At 56.0% G+C, this 17,274-nt stretch overlaps 4 protein-coding genes across 4 annotated transcripts; 2 read left to right on the top strand and 2 right to left on the bottom strand.

Annotated features, from left to right (window-relative positions):
* Nucleotides 1-148: 148 nt before the first annotated feature.
* Nucleotides 149-3,711, top strand: MONBRDRAFT_24034 (uncharacterized protein; the record flags this gene model as incomplete). The annotated part of the gene is made up of 13 exons (XM_001744346.1): nucleotides 149-251; nucleotides 432-728; nucleotides 824-916; nucleotides 1,062-1,237; nucleotides 1,563-1,726; nucleotides 1,825-1,878; nucleotides 2,045-2,111; nucleotides 2,243-2,334; nucleotides 2,626-2,845; nucleotides 2,916-3,222; nucleotides 3,388-3,457; nucleotides 3,528-3,570; nucleotides 3,664-3,711. 13 exons carry the CDS (start codon nucleotides 149-151, stop codon nucleotides 3,709-3,711), a joined length of 1,734 nt encoding a protein of 577 aa, XP_001744398.1.
* A 117-nt stretch (nucleotides 3,712-3,828) lies between these two features.
* On the bottom strand, nucleotides 3,829-4,707 carry MONBRDRAFT_36436 (uncharacterized protein; the record flags this gene model as incomplete). The annotated part of the gene is made up of 3 exons (XM_001744152.1): nucleotides 3,829-4,213; nucleotides 4,308-4,576; nucleotides 4,688-4,707. 3 exons carry the CDS (start codon nucleotides 4,705-4,707, stop codon nucleotides 4,101-4,103), a joined length of 402 nt encoding a protein of 133 aa, XP_001744204.1. The 3' UTR covers nucleotides 3,829-4,100.
* Nucleotides 4,708-10,366: 5,659 nt separating this feature from the next.
* Nucleotides 10,367-11,075, top strand: MONBRDRAFT_15574 (uncharacterized protein; the record flags this gene model as incomplete). Its single annotated transcript, XM_001744345.1, has 2 exons — nucleotides 10,367-10,740; nucleotides 10,835-11,075. 2 exons carry the CDS (start codon nucleotides 10,367-10,369, stop codon nucleotides 11,073-11,075), a joined length of 615 nt encoding a protein of 204 aa, XP_001744397.1.
* Nucleotides 11,076-14,909: 3,834 nt separating this feature from the next.
* Nucleotides 14,910-17,160, bottom strand: MONBRDRAFT_18358 (uncharacterized protein). Its single transcript, XM_001744151.1, has 8 exons — nucleotides 17,058-17,160; nucleotides 16,645-16,725; nucleotides 16,285-16,399; nucleotides 16,116-16,178; nucleotides 15,872-15,974; nucleotides 15,690-15,741; nucleotides 15,506-15,601; nucleotides 14,910-15,377 (listed from the first exon to the last, which is right to left on the bottom strand). Exons 1-8 carry the CDS (start codon nucleotides 17,071-17,073, stop codon nucleotides 15,274-15,276), a joined length of 630 nt encoding a protein of 209 aa, XP_001744203.1. The 5' UTR covers nucleotides 17,074-17,160; the 3' UTR covers nucleotides 14,910-15,273.
* Nucleotides 17,161-17,274: the final 114 nt, after the last annotated feature.

The following is a 17,274-nucleotide window of genomic DNA, read 5'->3' as shown; positions in this document are numbered from 1 at the left end:
GGGGAACTCTGTGGAGGATGGTGTCGATCGATGCGACGGGTGTGTTCTTCATGCTGGCGCTCATCGCGCGCCACATTGTGGCTGGTTGATTTCCATCTGGTTAATCGGGTGCTAGGTATAACGCCTCTGCATCTACGCTGGATTCACAATGACGACCAAGGCATGCTGCGCTGCGGGCCCGCCCGTTTCTTTCGAGCACAAGGAATTGGGCCAGGAGAAGGACATTGATGGCATTCGCTGCTATGTCTCTGGTGTGTCTCGTCTTCTTGCCTTGTTCGGGGCATCTTGTCAAGGCCAAGGCGAGAGTCAAGGCTTAACCAATAGAAAGAGACAGGCGCGCTTCTCCGAGCACAGTTTTGTCCCTTGTTGAAAGTTATCTGCTGTGAGACTCAAGCTCATTTCAGGGGACTGATGATCGCTTTGGTGCACAGGCGATCCATCTGCCAGCAAGGCAGGCGTGATGGTCATCTACGATATCTTTGGCCTGGACCATCCTCAGGTGCGCTGCCTGTCCGACAAGCTGGCTGCTGCTGGCTACTACGCGGTTGTTCCCGATATCTTCCGCAAGGAGCCCTGGACCCTGGAAAAGTTTCCTCCTTCAACCCCGGAGCTCAAGGAGGCTTTTGGTCAGTTTCTTGAGCGTGCCGGTGCTCAAGGGCCCAAGGATGCGGAGACCATCCTGTCCCACTTCAAGAGCGTCGGTCTGACTGGCAAGGCCGGTGTCATTGGTAAGAACCTGAAAGCACCAACGACCCTTTCCATGCTTGATCTGCCAATGCTCGTTGCTTGACCCATGCCAATCTTCTCGGTCCCATTTGCTCAGGCTTCTGCTGGGGTGGCAAGTTGGCTGTCACGCTCGCCGCACATGAGCAAGTCGGAGCAGTTGTGGGTGCCCATGCAGCCTTCTTGGATCAAGGTATACCACGTGCACTGCTTGCATCGAATTGGCAATCAAGCTTTGGCTGCCCAATTGTGCTCCCCCCAATTTTGTGTCTTGTCACGTCCTGGCTCTGAACTTTGTCTTTTGTCATGCCCCTTGCCTTGCTCTCCTTTTCCAACAGCGACCGTGGACAAGGCCCAAGCCCCCATTCGCTTCTACCCGGCCAATGGCGATTGCGACTGTGAGCCTTTTGTGGAATCGCTCAAGGCTCGTGGCTTTGATTTGTCGGAAACCAAGCGCTATGATGATCAGATTCATGGCTTTTGCGCCGCTCGTGGCGAGTGGGATCGCCCCGAAGTGCGCAGTGCCGTGGAGGAAGTCATCGCATCCACGCAGGATCTTTTCAGCAAGACCCTCCATTAAGCATTGCTTTGCGATCCACCTGCAACCACACAAAAAGGGCCTGGGGAATGACAACGGTGTGGGCAACAGCACTTCTCGTAGCGCGCCCTGTCAAATTGACGAGTTTCTCTTTGCTCCTTCCCATTGCATGGCTTTGTCAAGCTGAATCACACCCATTCCATTCATCCCAAGAGATCACCCCGGACTGAAAACCTTGCCACTGCCCCCCGTGACTTGACACAGCGCTGACATGTGAGCAAAGGTTGTCATCCTGCCGCAGGCATATGCAGCATCAATGTTCGTTTTCAAAAACTTTTTGACTGACATCAAAAAATTTGATTTTTTTTCACTTGCTGCGCCCATTGGTGGTCATTTGACGGTCACAATGGGCAATCTGTTTGCGCGACGACGGGCGCCCGCTGAAACACCAAAGGTGTACAGCTGGTACGTGCATTAGGCGGTACAACCAGTACTGTGAGACGTATGGCGGGTGTTTTGTGCCAGCGTGACTTCTAACCTCGCTGGATGATGGCTGTTGTCAGGGACAAGCGTGAAGCGTGCAACCCCGAGGACCTCAAATTTGTTAATCGCACAGGGTACGCCCACGCACCAGCGCCTGAACGACCCGAATCCCTTGCGTTGCCGACGGGCATGGCTGAGGCTATGCACCCCCGCACATATGTGATCGACGATCCAGCGCATGGTGTCTTGAGCAGAGTACCTGCTGTACTCACTTGGATGCTCCCACGCTCTGATGTGCAGGGAGACTTTGTTCAAAGGCTCTGGGGACATTGGGCTCGGCCAGCAGTTTACCATTGATAATTGTCATGTATGTGCTGCTCCCCGTCGACCTCCCTGTGCAGCGCGCAAGCGCTCGCCCCACCACCTCGCCGCCGCGCCTCGTCGCCTCGCTGCCGCCTCAATGCAAATGCACGCGCTTGCCAACCCACACACGACCAGGACTGCTTCATCTTTTTGATGGACGTCAGCTCCACGGTGACCATCGATGACTGCACCAACTGTACCTTCTTCGTTGCACCCATCCAGGGCAGGTCAGGCTGCTCCTATCAGCCGCACTGCAAACGACTCACATATGTGTCACCAACTCAGAGCCGTTTTACTTTTGCTGGCCGTGCATGATGGAGGATGCAGTGTTTTCGTGCGCAACTGTACTTCGTGCCGAATCGCCGGCGTAGTTCAACAATTCCGGTTGGTCGCACCCTTCCTTCCTTCTTTCCTTCCGTGTTCCCGTGGGCCCTTGCCTGCCATCTTCCAGAGCCCGCATGTGCCTTGAGGGAACCTGAAGGGGGTGACATCCTTCTGCGTGGTCGGTGTGTGTATAGGACGCGTGATTGCAAGCAGCTGCAGGCATCGCTCTTCTGTCAAACACTGCCCATCATTGAAAGCAGCAGTGACGTGCGCTTCACATGCTTTCGAGGCAGCTATTTTGCTCTCTCGGGCCAGATGACAACGGCTCAGCTTAATCCTTATTGCAATTATTGGGCCAAGATTCATGACTTTACACCCAACCGCGATGATCCCAACTACGCGATTGAACTTGTGGTCAGTTTTGTTGCTCCTTAAACCGCCACGTAGCCTTTGTGTCAAACACCACTGATGCCCTATATGCCAGGAGCCCCAATGGCTAGGTGAAATGTGGGACAAGTGCGCTGCTGCAGCCAGCTCTGTGCAGATCGATCGTGACGCTGGACTAACCACGGTGCCCATAACCCAGGGCCCAGGCAAGAGCGCAACAGAGCTGAGCACTCTGCTGGTCCTCTTCCCGCCTGCCAGCAAGGGTGCCAAAAAGATTGTTCGGGGCCTTGCAGCCTATCCAAGCATTCACTTGCAGCAAACACGCGCCCATACCATGTCACCGGACGATCTGGACCGTCTCATGCCTGGCGTTGATGCCCAACACAAAGCCATGTTGTCCCAAGGTATACACGGCGCATGCAAACAGCGCTGGCTTTTTTTTTTCTGGCGCCCTGTGCCTGTGGGTGTCTGTGTCTCTGTGTGTCTCTGTGCGCGTTCTCGAACCTCGTAAATGACTGCCCGTGATCCCATTCACCCCGGCAACCCGCTCGCATACATCAAATTTGTAGGCGAGGTCGTGACCCTTGAGCTGGCTGGTGAAGGCGTCGAGGCCATTGCACAAGCCTTGGTGCAGGATGCGTACGTCCCCCCGAATCTTACAGCCAACCCGCCGTGCATTAAACTCACTCGATACATTTGTGATTTCTAGGGGGTCGCCTCCATTTTGTCTCTCGCCCGTCGGCAACACGCAGGTCAGTTTTGGCCCGATGCGAATGATCTGCATAGCGTCCATGCTCGCTGTGAGCGTCGCACGGTCAAACTCACCTTTCGGCGCCCTATCTCAGATTATCAATGCCATCCACTCACACATGGACACGGCCATGAAGATTTGAGACTTGAGCTCTGCACCCTCTGGTCTTTCCCTTTCAACGATTTGGGTATCAGTGACAGCTGGCCGCGTGCGAGCATTGAGAGAGCGGGAGCACGTAATGGGGCGAGGTTCTTTTCTAAGCGATTATCAGTCTATTTGCTTTATTTCCGTCAGAGGCACAAAAAACGAATCAACAAGAAGCAGGGGGAACCGATGCAGTTGGGGTCATTGGCAAGATGCAACACAGTGAGACAAGCCCAGACCAGATGACACAGGCGGCAGCGTACGCAGCAACGAATGCACAGTGACCGGGTGGCTGCTGCCGCCTGGCAAAGCGGTCTCGGCTTCAGTCATTGTATTGTCCCGGACGCTCGGCGACCAAGGGCCAAAACTACCGCTACTGTCGGGACACTATTCATCTGCATCTTCTTCGTCTTCCTCGGCCATGAGCGCGCGTGCGCGCATCATGGCAGCCTTCATGTCGTAGTGATCCTTGCGCTTTTCTGCAAACTTGTCATGCTCCTCTATTACACCCAGCAGCCGCAGCGGGTTCACAGCAATTAAAACAAGCAGCGTGGCGGGTCTGGTGAGCGCTGACTAGAGTGCTACGCGGCATACCTATGCGCTCCTTGAGGCTCATGTCCTCGCGACCCCCATGGGCCCATTCGCCTTCCTCTACCACGTTCGGATTGGCAGCCACCGAGTCCTTATCGATACTGGGTAAAGCATGACCTTCTCCCCCATCGAGGTCAAAATCAGGTACTTCATGGGCCTCAAGTGGGGGCGCGTAGGGAGTATCTGGCTCGTCAATCTTCATGTGACCGTAATCCTTGTCGGCCGGATGGTAGGTCTCCTTGATGTTCTGTTCGTCCCATTTGACGCCCTCCCTGCACCGAGCACGAGTGAGCAACAATTCACCTGGAAGCCCCCTTGACAAACATTAAAATCATGCCAAACTGGCATCAACCTGTTGACGCCCACCAGCTCATCCGACTTACTTGCCCGACGCGGCTGCCATCTTGATGCTCTGGTTCAGTGAGAGCGAGAAAGAGCAAGAGAGAGAGTTTTTTTTTTTTTTGTTTTTTGTCGACTTTTCACCAGGCGTACGTGTGTAAGGTGAGTTAAAATGCTGACGTTCTGACAATTATTGTAAAGCGTAATTTTATTCACGCTTTATTATGATCGAAGGCGGGCTGGGCGGGTTGTGAGGCTTTTACAAAAGAACAAACAGCAAAAATTGAGGAAAACCAATTGGGCAGTTTGAGCGCGAGATCCAGAAAAGCGTCGACAATTCAATTCAAAAAAAGCAAAGCAAAGCAATGGCCAAAAGCGACAAAGGGAGCTCATGTTGACTGTGTGCATTTTTGTCGACAAAACCTTGGCGCGAAAAAAAAAATACAAGTCTCCTTTGACGTAAATGGCAGTCACTACTTGCACCTCCATCGCCTGATTCTTCCCGGTACGTCAGTGAAGGAGCTGGTTGGTCATGTGTTCTACTCGGAGTATGGTGTGAGCATGGGTTGGAAGATTATAGTTTGAAGGGAGGGTGAGCTCAGTCGGGCTGCCTTTGTCAACGCAGACTTTGTTGTCGACAGCTCAGTTCTGGTTTTGGGTGTCGTGCTTGCAGATCGACATCAGCCCGTGGCCACCCATCTGGTCGAGTACGGCGGCCTGGATATGGCCCCTCCCGTGTGCGAGCAGCAACAGCAGGGAAGCTGAGTGGCCTCTCAAGCCATCTCAGCTCAAGTCGACTTCAGAACCAGCCGCTCACATTACCCAGCGACTCGCGCTTCAACCAGCACGCATCCCATCGCTCGCTCGTCTGGGAAAATGGCTGGCATGGAGTTGAGTGCTGCCATCTCGCGAGCAGGTGCGCTTGAACCTGCCTTGGCGGCCGAAGACACGTCCAGCATTCTGGTCGCCTCTTACATGTGCGAGCTTGACGCTCTCATGCGTCGAGTCCGTGATCCGGAAATGGCCAAGACCTTTCAGTCCATGGTGACGGAAGATTTGGGGGACATGCCGGCCTGGATTGCCCGATTTGCTCACCAAGAAGCCATGCAGGCACCTCGCACCGGCCGGGGCCGTCCAGCTCAGCACACCGTCGTGCCCTGGAAACGAGACGCACTCATCCACACCGCCATCAACGAGCTCAAGCGCGTTCTCATGCCCGACTGTCCTCAGCTCTTCCATGAGGCCAAGGTCACCCGCCGCCGAGCGCACCAAAGTCTTTTTGTCAAGCGCAAGCGGGCTAGCCAACGCGGCCCGGCCTCCTCGCGCACTGCAAAGGGAGGTCACACCCGAGCACCCAAGCACACAGCCTCGCCTCGAAGCGACGACGATGACGAAGATGGTCTGGCTCGTCGCCGAGGCAGGCGCGCAAACAGCGATTCTGCCAACGAAGCCACCAACGACAGCACCAGTGACAGTGGGGAAGACGGTGAGCTGGACTCGGATACCGATACTGAAGGTAGCAGCTACGATCGTAGTGCTTCACCCACCCACCACCGATCATCCCGCTGCACCACACGGCCGGGCCGGTCCAGCTCGCAACGATCGCGTGACGATGCTGAAAGGCCATCGGCTAGTTCTGTGGCGCGCGCAACAAAGCGCGGATCCCGGGTTGAAGATCTCGACAAGCGGCCCCGAGGCCGTAACGCCCGCAAAGCCAAAACCCCCGCAGCTGCGCGCCCCGGTGCCCAAGCACTGGCACCGGCGCCAGCGAGTAAGAGGAGCAGGCTGCAATCACAAAGCTCATCCCCGCCCGGTGGCGATAGCGGCACAGATTATTTGATGAAGGAACGTGCTGCAATCGAGGCCTTGACGGCTCTATCTCAGCCCGCGACAACCAAAAAGGCTCCCATCATGACCCCAAGCGATGACGCATCAAGCCTCAAAGGATCTTCGCTGCCGTCATCGCCACCGCGCACCGCCACCGCGCAGGTCGAATCTACGCCTGACACCGCCAGCACCGGCACGAGGCAGCAACGTTCCCAAGCCTGGGAGAGCCTTGGTGTGCGCTTAGAGACGCCGGCCACCTCGGCGACGCCCAAGGCCCCAGGACCGCATGAAAGCTCGACTGGTTCACACAATACCGACCCTCGGCAACCCACTGCAGAACTTATGTCTCCTACAAGTCTCACCGTGGCTGACGCCCAAAGACCACCCCTCGCAGCTACCTCCCACCATCACACTACACTTGACAAGGTTGAGCCTGCCAAGCCAGCAACTTCCAGCATGACCGAGCCTCACATCAAGGTGGTGTCTTTGAGTGAGCAACTTGCCCGGGCCACCAGTGTACGTCCGCCTCCGGGCTGCCACATCATAGGCTCAACCCCAACGCGAAATGGTGGCGTCGTCAACTTTTATTGCGGAGTAGCGGGTCAGCTGCATCGCCCACGAATGGGACCGACCCGCTTGAGCAGCGTCATTACGGCCGGCTTGACTCCCAAGCCCGTGCCTGGTTCACGCACAAACCCCGGACGAGGAGTGCCTCCTGGGGTCCGTGCGGGTGCCAGCTGGGGCGGCGCCATGCCGTCAGATGGCGAGGGTGTGCCAGCAAAAACGTTGCAAATCCCCGCTGCGCAGGATGCCCTCTTGGGGTCGCGTTTTCAGATCGCGCACTCAGCCAATGCCATGCCAGCCCACCTGCTGACTTCCTCACAGGCCCCGTCCCGCCTGTTCACGGCCAGTCTGCAAGGCGCTTTGCCCACTTCCTCTTTTCCCAGTCGATATGGATCGGCGCACACCTACCACCCCACCACCTCAGCACAAGACTCGGCCGCCCCAACTTGGAGTTCACGGGCATCCTTGGGGACCCAAAGCACAGCGCTCCACTCATCACTGCATGCAACCACCAGTGGTTTGGGTGGAAGTGTGGCGCTTGGCTCAGTCATTGGCGGCAAGTCGGGTCTTCGTATGCCCACGGCTCGCGATCACATCCAACCTTTATACCCCTCAACGTCGAACTGGACCACGCCCAACAGCTCACTGACCGCCGCCAGCGCCACGACTCCGGATCTGAGTGGGGTCTCGCGAAACGGTTCAACACGGGTCCAAGCTCCAAGCACGCGCCCAAAGCTGGCGCCTACGAGTGAAAGCGGCCTCACAGTCTTGCCCGTGATGCCGACATCCAATGAAGGAGCAACCCGCGTAGTTGTTGTCAACGGGTCACAGCAATCAATGAGTAGTCAGCCAGATACGACAGAACTACCGGGTCGCGCCACGCCAGGTCGCGGCTCTTCGCTGGCCTACAATCGACCATTTTTGAGCCGCTGGGGTATGGCGGCGGCACCAACAACTGCGGGTGGCAAGGTGTCTGAGGGAGGCGTCGACGGAGGTGGACAAGGTTTCGCCGATGGACCAATGCCAAAAGCCACGACCTCGAGCAGCGTGCCGCTGAGCTCTGCACCTACTTTGCGCGGGACAGCGGCCAACACGGTGGGTTGTATGGCAGTGCCAAAGCCCCATTCCTTGACATCAAAGGGGCGTGCCAACCCCACAGATCCCGTGCCTCTGCCCGTTCCCATCCCGCTGGTTCCGACCCTATCACACCAAGCCTCGGGACACTGAGTGTCGTCGGGGTTTTGTTTGCTGCTTCGTCTGCCCTTGCACTTTTTGAGTTAATTGACATATAAGTGAACCTGGCCAAAAGTCGTATTCCTGCTCTCTTCTAACCCTTGACACACAGCTGGGCAACACCGCAGACGAGCAGTCCACATCCATACCCGTCATATCAATGTAACATGTCATGGATGATGGTGACATCAAGATGTAATTTGCATGTTAACAACAGAAAAACGAAACGCTTTTTTTTTTTTTTCGCTTTTTTTTTTTTCGCTTTTTTTTTTTTTTTGAACAAACAGCTTTCTTATTGCCCGTGAATGCTGCGCAGCCGCCTGTATGGACGAATGGCGACGACACGGTGACAAGGTGCTATGACAGATCTGATACGCGGCTGGCTGCCGGCGTTGAGTCGTGCCTTGCAAATACCCATTGCCAATCTGGTGCCCCTGGTCCATACAACCTTTGCGCCACAGCTGGCACCTGCGCGGCTGGCCCGCCTGGAGCGAGCAGCGCGATATCGCTCACGTCACCTGACCTGTATTCTCGAGGTGGGCTCGTCCTGTTCGGCCCAGAGCAGGTTGCGTCGTGAAACTGCATTTTTGAGGCAAGGGTGGGCATAAGCGGCGATGAGCGCAGCAACATCAGCTTGGCCACGGCAACATGCACGCTGACAAGCCCTTTTTTCGTGCTCAATGTCAGAACATCTATGACCCAGGCAATGTGGCGGCCGTGCAGCGCAGCGGGGATGCGTTTGGCTTGTTGGCCATGCACACGGCAGCTTGCTCCTCCTCCAAGGCGAGCTCCAAGCTGCTGCGCACGGTGAGCTCGAGCGCCAACAAGTGGTACGACACTATCGCCCTCCCTGTTCATATTTTGCAGTACCTGCCAGTCTATATCGGCCGGTGCTTATACCGTGACTAGAAGCTTCGAATCTGTCTTTGTCCTCTCAAACGTGCTCCCGGTCAATGTAACGAGAGAGTGGTTCCCTTGTTATGCTTTGTTATGTAGGGTGGATCTGATAGAATGGCCAGATGCCTCGACATGTGCAACTGCGCTTCGCGAGCAGGGCTTCGTGGTGGCGGGGGCTACGTTGGTGCCTGGAAGCGTGCCGCTGGCCGACATGCTGAATCTCGTACAGCAGCGACCCCTGGCCCTGATGCTGGGCAACGAACACGCCGGCCTCTCGCCTGCAGCGACAGCCGCCTGCGACGTGACTTTTACTATTCCCATGTATGGTCTAGTGGATAGCTTTAACGTTTCGGTAGCGGCAGCCTTGAGCCTGCAGCAGGCTCTCCACGCTCGCACTGCTGTGACGGTACGTGACGTGTCTGAGTAAGAAGCGGCCCGCGTGAGCAACCCAAGTGACGACTTCGTCCTTGCCCGGGCATGACGGCCTGCTCGACTTCAAGCCTCAAACCGACAACCTTTCATGCACGTGGGCGGACCGCTGTAGGGCCGGGTTGGAGACTTGACCGAGGCCGAAATCGCCGAGGTGCTGGCCGAGTATTTACTGCGGGCCCGTCTCGGAGGCCAGCTCAACCCTGCCAACCAGGACCACCGCCAACGCCTTGCCCTCACAGCAGCCAGCCTTGGGTCACAGCAGCAGGCCAGCCCTGCGTGAACCTCAAATTTCTGACATTTTACCGTTACACACACACTCCTTTCAATGTTGCAAGCACAAAAAGATATTATATCACACACACACACACCACACACACACACACACACACACACACACACACACACACACACACAACGGTCAAAAGCCGTTTTTCTCTTTCTTCTTCTGCTTTTGAGAGGGAACCAAGGAGGAGGCGGCGGCGGCGGGAGAGGAGGGTGTGTCTTGGACGGCGAAATGTGCGAGGGTCAAGCGCTTTGAAGGCGTGACAGAAGGGATTTGGACAGTGCCGGGGACCAGCCCTCATGGTGAGTTGCCGCTGGACTTGGCTTTGTAGTAGCGAGTGCCTGTTTCGTGCTAATGCGAAGCTACGTGCGCGCAGGCGAGTTCAGACGAGGAGCTAGACCCGGTGTACCCAGTGGTGCTCACCAACCGAGGATCGAATACAAAGGAACCCGTTATCGTGGTCGAGGATGGCGAAGAAGTGGAGCCCATGACCGCGGCCGCAACCGCAACGGCTGCGACAGCAGCAAGTACCCCCAGCCATGCCGCCGCCGCGCGCTCGTCGCCGCAAGCCGCCAAGCGCGTCAAGCCCGATTTGCCTGACGATAGTAACGTAGCCCCTACTGTGGCGCAACAGCAGTCTTCCAAAAGCGGTCCGGACGCATCAAACAGCCAGGCTTCAGCACCTACACACACCCAGGTCTCGGTGACCACACATGTCCGACCCGTGGCGCAGCCTCTGACATCGCAGAACGCGCGTGACAAGAACAAGCCGGAGGAAGCAGACGAGGAGGACGAAAGCCTCACCTGTCCAATTTGCTTCGAGGCTTGGACCTCGAGTGGGGATCACCGGCAAGTGGCATCGTAGTGAGAGGCACCACCACCACCATCAGCAAAGCCCGGGTGTCAGCTGCTTGCCAATCTAACTAGGATTCGACTGCCATGGATGGGCTTGTAGGCTGGTGGCGCTCAAGTGCGGTCATCTTTTTGGACGAGAGTGCATCGAGCGACACTTGTCCAACACCAAGCGTTGCCCCATGTGCCAGGAGACCGCCTTGCCTGTACACCTACGCCCTCTTTTTGCCAAGGTAGGCCGCTCCGACTATGTTGGCTTGTTGGCGTTGTGCGTCGTTTATCCGTCTTCACAGACTGCATCCTTATTGCGGTGGGAACGGGCGTTGTTGGCGTGGTGGTTCTGATCCTCGCATATGCTTTTGCCATCCTAAACGCGTGCCGTAGCGAGTACGCTGTGCCGACATGACGGCTTACGAATTCTTGGAGCAACGCCTGGCTCAGGTGAGGTTCTAGCTTTTTGATCACCGGACAGCGTGCTCGACCCTGCCAACAAAGCGGCCAGAAGCAGTCCTCATTTGTAGCCAACTCTGCGTGGCAGGCGACAAGCGAGCGTGACGCGGCGGAACAGCGAGCCAGTCAACTGGAAAGCAAGGTGCAATTCTTGGCCTTGACCTGTTGAAAACTGGATGCCCTTCGACTCTGAAGCCATTGCTCATCAACCAACCATCTGCCTGCCTTTCCTGGGTCCTCTGTGGTGGTCTCGCAGTTACGCATCGCAAATAATCGAGCGGAAGCTGAACGGCGCGCCGCTGAGCGCGCTCGTGCTGATTTGAGGCGGAGTGTGGCTTCCCACGTCAATCAGCAAGCCGCTGCGGGTCGTGACACAGTTGCTGCAGCAAGCTCTGATGCGAGCCAAGTCGTTTTGGCCAAGGCACCCAAAGCTTCACCAGCCGGGCGCTTGGCTGTACGACAGCGAATTAACCTTTCTCTGGATCAAAATCGGTGTTGCGCCTGGGACCCAGCGAGTCAGCGCCTGCTCGTGACGGCGATCAACAAAAGCACCTCGCCATTCTTCCCTGCAGGCTCGCACGGACTCCAGCTCTTGGATCCAGATGGCACGCGACCTCCAGAGGTAAAGTTCTCGAAAGAACAGGACTTGGCAACCGCCTTGCCGCAGCTCTTCTCACTCTTCGCTGCTGCTGTGGGGTGCGCCTCTACCGTGGGCTGTGTCTTGTCCGCAATATTGTGGCGGTTCGGCCGTAGTACCTGCAATTGCACCATGCGACAATTCGCGATGCACGTGTCTCGCCATCCGGGGACGGCCTCGTTTTGACTTGTAAGTTGACGTGGTCAGAGACGTCACAATGTGCACCAGGGCCGGGTGGCGGGTGCTGACCATCGTTGTCTCGGTGATTGGAACCCCATGTGCCCTTGATAGGCGGCATGGACGGGGCAATGAAGTTGTCTTCTTTACATAACCACAGGTCAGGACGATTTCATCTGGTGTCGATGGCTGGCGCCGGTCCAGGACATCCTCACTTTTCATGACGCATTGCCTCCGCCAGTGTCTTGGGCACGTTCAAATTGGAGCACGCAGCCTGGACTTGCTGTTTTGATTCTGTTCACCCCAATCATGTGTATGCGGGTCTTGCCAACAACACGTGAGTTCTTTGGGAGCACACCAACAAGCTCGTTGCCCAATCCTTGCCTTGTTGTTTGCTCTATGAATTCATTCCTCCCCCCCCTTCCTCGCTTGGCCCGCTTGGCTTGAGACTGCAGGGTGGAAGTGTGGGACATTCGTAATCAAGAACACGCAGTGGCCCGTTTGCGCACAGAGGAGCGTTGTCCCTGGGTGGCGTTGCATCACGTCAACTTGCACACGGGCACCTCACGCCCACTCCGAGGCTTGCTGGGCGCCTCTCTCAAGCGTGGGTTTGATCGCGCCCTGCCCATCCTCTGGCCGTCTCCTCCTTTACCCTACCTTACTCGTTTGAGTGCTTGGTGTGGCTTTTGTGCTTTGCAGGTGTCGGTCTCTGGTACAGCGACGAGTCGCTGACGGTGGAGGACAGCTGCACGTTTGCCAACTTTGACGAATTGGAGGGGCATGCCACTTGGTTGGCCCCGCACCCTTCGGGTGAAGAGTTTGCTGTAGCCTACCGCCCATCGCCCTCGGCAGCTGCTGTGACACAACACAGAGTCTTCCGCCTGGGCGTGGGTCCCGATGAAGAGCCCCGCTGTGTCACCTCTGCCACCTTGCTAGGTACATGTCTTTGCCCGCGGCCCCCATGCCCAGTGCAAGTGCCTGGCAAGGAGAACGTCCGAGAATGCACCGGTATACTGCTCATGTCGACTGTCCATAGGTGGTCCCCAGCAAAAGCTCTTGGCCCGCAGTTTGCTTTTTGACCTGCCTGGTGGTGAGGCGGGCCAATCAGCCTACATGGCCTCCAATGAGGCCAACATTTCGGTCTGTCTGCGCACCCATTGGCGTTTGTAGCACGGCGGTCCTGGTTATTGGCACCTGGCTTTCTCATCCCATGACCTCGGATTTTTCTCATTGCCAGGCCCTCATTTGGGACGTGGGCGCACGGCGCAAGCTGCACGAACTCAAGCGAGAGCGCTCGCGCCGCCCATACATTGATTTCTGCTCCCTCGGACCCACCGTCTTCGCCGGCCTCGTCGATGGCAAAGTTGACATTGTCGAATGGCAGACCAATTAGGCTTAGATAGCCTGGCCAAGTTCAACGCGATGCCCTGTCAAAGAAAGCACGCCACTCTCTCTGCCCAAATCAAATACCGCACGTACCGCTCAAACGGCTCGTAACGAAAAACTCAAAATTGAGCAACACACACATCAAAAGAAAAAAATGTAAGAAAAATCATTCGAACAACGCTTTTCTCACTTTCAACGTCATCATCTCAAGGTGAGCGCGAGTCCAAAACGGCAGTCAGACAGGTGAAAGAAGGGGGCTGGTTGTTGGCTTGTCAGTTGGCCAGGGACAACATTGCGATACCGGGAGCAGACCTTTGGGCGCTGTCAGCGCGGTGACATGGTTAAGGAGCAGGCTCTCCCCCCTTGTTCAACCCACATGGTCGTACATCTCTTGCGCCAATTCAGTTTTGAGGCTGCCAACGCGACACTCGGTCCCATCTAGTTGTGTGTGTGTGCGTGTGTGTGCGTGTGTGCGTGTGTGTGTGTGTGTGCGTGTGCGTGTGTGTGTGTGATACTTGCATTTCTTCCTCCTTGGTCTCACCTAGTCTGCTACCCACCCCTCCCTGGTTGGCGTGCACGGTTGCTCGAACATCGATATAGCTGTGCTTCTTCTTGTGTGTCCCTGTGACGAGCAAGAGTGTGTAAGTAGTACACACGCACAAGGTACAAAGGTTCGTACTCGCTTTCCCTCTGCCTCGAGCCCGGTGGCCTCGTTGTGCTGTTGGTTGTTTGGGACTGATCATCATTGGATGTTGGGATGATGATTGAACGCAGCTCTCGCGGCATCAACTTTGAGCAGCATGGCGACACCAAAGACCTCTGGAGTGCCGGCGCGCCGGGCACCTTCCATCGGCCAGCGCTTGAACAACTGGGTTTTGTGGTATAACACGACTTCAGGCCTGTACATGCTCGAGCCTTGGGAGCGGATGCTCTTCCACACAGTACTCCTGGTGGTCCTTTTCATGTTTGTCTACACCTTTCAACTATACTTCCCCGCCTGGATCACCTTTTTCGAGTGAGTCTTTCGTCCCTCGATCCATGCAATCACCCCGTTGCGATGTAGCGGAGTGAACCTTTGGTGTGCACTCAAGCTGGACTGCTCATGTGCCCGCAGGCATTTATGGACAGTCGTGGGGCACATCTTTGGTGCCCCAACGAACGTGAGCCAACAAGCATAGAGATCTGTCAACCTCCTTTTTTTTTTGTTTTGCCAACCCCCCCCCCGGGACCTTGCCGCGCACCTTTTGCAAGCGCCCAGATAGTGCGATCCCCGAGTCGACCGCCAGCCTGCGTACCTTTTTTATGCACCCTTCTTCCTCTGCCGCACATCCTTGTTTATGCCCTTTTTTTGCTCTTGTCTGTGGGTACCAATGGCGTTACAGCTGTCAGAAAAAGCAAATAAAAATGAATATGAATAAAACCTCTGCCACTTCTTGCTGCCTCTTTGACCCCTTGACCCTGGTAGATGAGACAAGGCGGTTGGCATCAGAGCCAGATGCACTGTCCACAACCCAATGCGGTGGTGAAAGATCACAAAATGTTCAAATTGACTCGTCGTGACGACGAGAGAGACAACTACCAATGATCACAATCGCGGTTGTGTAACAAAAAGTGGCGGCAAGAGACCGAGACACGACTGCGCGGCGAACAGTGCTCAATATGGGCTGGCGCATTGGCGGCATGTCCACACAAAGAGCGTGGCACGGCAGCCCACGGTCTGATGAGGCGAAGAATAAGAAGCAGAGGGCGTAGAGGAGCAACAAGTGGGAAAGGAGGATAGAAAGGGACAAAACTGACGAAATACGTAACAAGGGACAAGAAAGCCAGCCGGAAAACACGACGATAAAGAGAACAAGGGGGCGGTACAAGGCACCGATTCAGGCCTAACTCCTTTAGCAGCTGCAGCCGCCCTTATCCTCGGCCGGCTGCTTCAGCTTCCGAAGTGAAGAGTCACCGTATTGGATGCCTGAGCCCATTCGCTCGGGATCCAATTGGCCTGCAACCCAGCGGGTACACAATAATGTAAGAAGCAACAGGAGATGGCATAGGACGACATGGCAGCAGGTGCGTCTCGCAAAGGGGTGTCTCGAAAGCAGGGTGGGCGGAGTGGCCACGACAGCATACCGGCCTCAATCTTGGAAAGGATGGTACGTGCACACTTGAGGAAGACCTCTTCGACGTTTTCGCCGGTGCGAGCGCTCGTCTCCAGAAACATGAGCTCTGCACACAATTGAGTACCCAAGCAGCGCTGTGAGCAGGGCGCACGATTGGGATTCAAAAAGCTATTACAAGGGCTTGTGGACCGCACCGTTCTCCTGGGCAAAGCGAGAGGCCTCGAGGAAGGTCACCTCACGGTCCGCCTATCCCCAGGAATGAGCAAGGCCAGTGAGAGGAGTATTGAGTGGCAATGACACCGGCGACGGTCTTGGCGAAACATCCAAGAGCGCCGAGCAAAGAGAAACAACGAGTTGCAGTTGCCATGCTTCACACCTCAAGGTCCTTCTTGTTGCCGACAAGCACGATGACAATATCAGGTGAGGCCATGGTGCGGGCATCTGTCAGCCAGTTGGTCAGCGCATTGTAGCTTTCGCGGCTAGTGTGCGGCAACAGGATGGTGCGAACCACCAGCAAAGGGAGGGGTCAGGAGAGGACGGTGTTTGGAGCGTAAAACGTAGCACGAGGAACCAGAGGCAGGTTGTTGGAAAAACTAGAAGAACAAGAAGGAAAGCCGTACTTGGCAATGTCGTAGACCAGAAGTGCACCGGCGGCACCGCGGTAGTAGCTGCGCGTTACCGAGCTGGAAGCGCATGGCACGAGCATACGTTTGCATGAGGCTGTTCTCAGAAAGATGAGCATGATGGTGACGCGTACAGAGCCTGTGGCACAAGGAGCGGGAAGCCAACCGGAAGCGCTCTTGACCAGCCGTGTCCCAGATTTGGAGCTTGACAGTCTTGCCACCACAGTTGACGACCTTGGAACCAAATTCCACGCCGATTGTGTGCGAGGATTCGGATTTGACTAGAGTGTGGCACGAGAAGGCAGCACGCCCGGCGCAGGAAAAAAAAAAAAAAAAAAAGAGAGAGAGAGAGAGAGAGAGAGAGAGAGAGAGAGAGAGAGAGAGAGAGAGAAACGCCCCACATTGATGTGCATGGTGAGAAGTTGATGCGCCAAGGGACCAAACCCCATGCAGCCACTGGGCAGCCTCAGGGCTACTGGGCCCAGGTCGTCAGCCCTGGCAGATGGCACGGTGCGCGATCGCGTACATTTGCTCTCGATAAACTGGTGCAGCAGGCAGGATTTGCCGGTGGAGGCGTTGCCAATCACGAGGAACTTGAACAAAAAGTCTGCGAAGCGGCCATGGCCGTTTTACGAGCGGGAATGTGATCACAAGCACGGCGCGCGTGAAGGATGGTGAGCCGGTCGACATGAACGAAGCAAACTTCAGTCAAGGTCTCGCGGCTGATGCTTGGGTCGGGGATGGCGTGGCAATGACACGGTAAGATGTTCAACGCCAAAGCATCCGGTTCAGGCTCTGGTCGATAACTGAATGCACGCCAAACACCCTTTTATTTGATCCCACGTCGGCCAACGCTCCTGATCGTGTGCTGTATCACACGCGACAGGGAGCGCGCTGCCGTTTCATCCCACTCTTTTGTTTTCGTTTGCACCAACGCACCGTATGATTCAGACATGGCGGCGGTGCGCTCTGTCACTGTCGTGAAAACAACCGAACCACACCCTCAAGCCAAGCCCTACACGCACGCCCCAGTATCTCCAGCACAAGAGAGGGACAGGAAACCGGCCGACGCCACACACGAAGAAGCAGTCACACAGCCAAATGAACTGAAAAATAAATAAAAAATAAAAAATAAAAAATAAAAAGGATCAAATAA

The sequence above is a fragment of the Monosiga brevicollis genome, genomic scaffold (assembly GCF_000002865.3).
Source record: "Monosiga brevicollis MX1 MONBRscaffold_5 genomic scaffold, whole genome shotgun sequence".
Lineage (NCBI taxonomy): Eukaryota > Choanoflagellata > Craspedida > Salpingoecidae > Monosiga > Monosiga brevicollis.
The sequence above is the reverse complement of the archived record's forward strand: the minus strand, read 5'-3'. Positions and strand labels throughout refer to the sequence as shown.

Excerpts from the sequence above, each read along its gene's own strand:
- MONBRDRAFT_18358 (XM_001744151.1), bottom strand. Across the intron at positions 15,742-15,871 it reads GCAACAAGAAGGACCTTGAG|GCGGACCGTGAGGTGACCTT; the intron begins GTGTGAAGCATG and ends TCCTGGGGATAG. Across the intron at positions 15,378-15,505 it reads CCTTTCCAAGATTGAGGCCG|GCCAATTGGATCCCGAGCGA; the intron begins GTATGCTGTCGT and ends GCTGGGTTGCAG.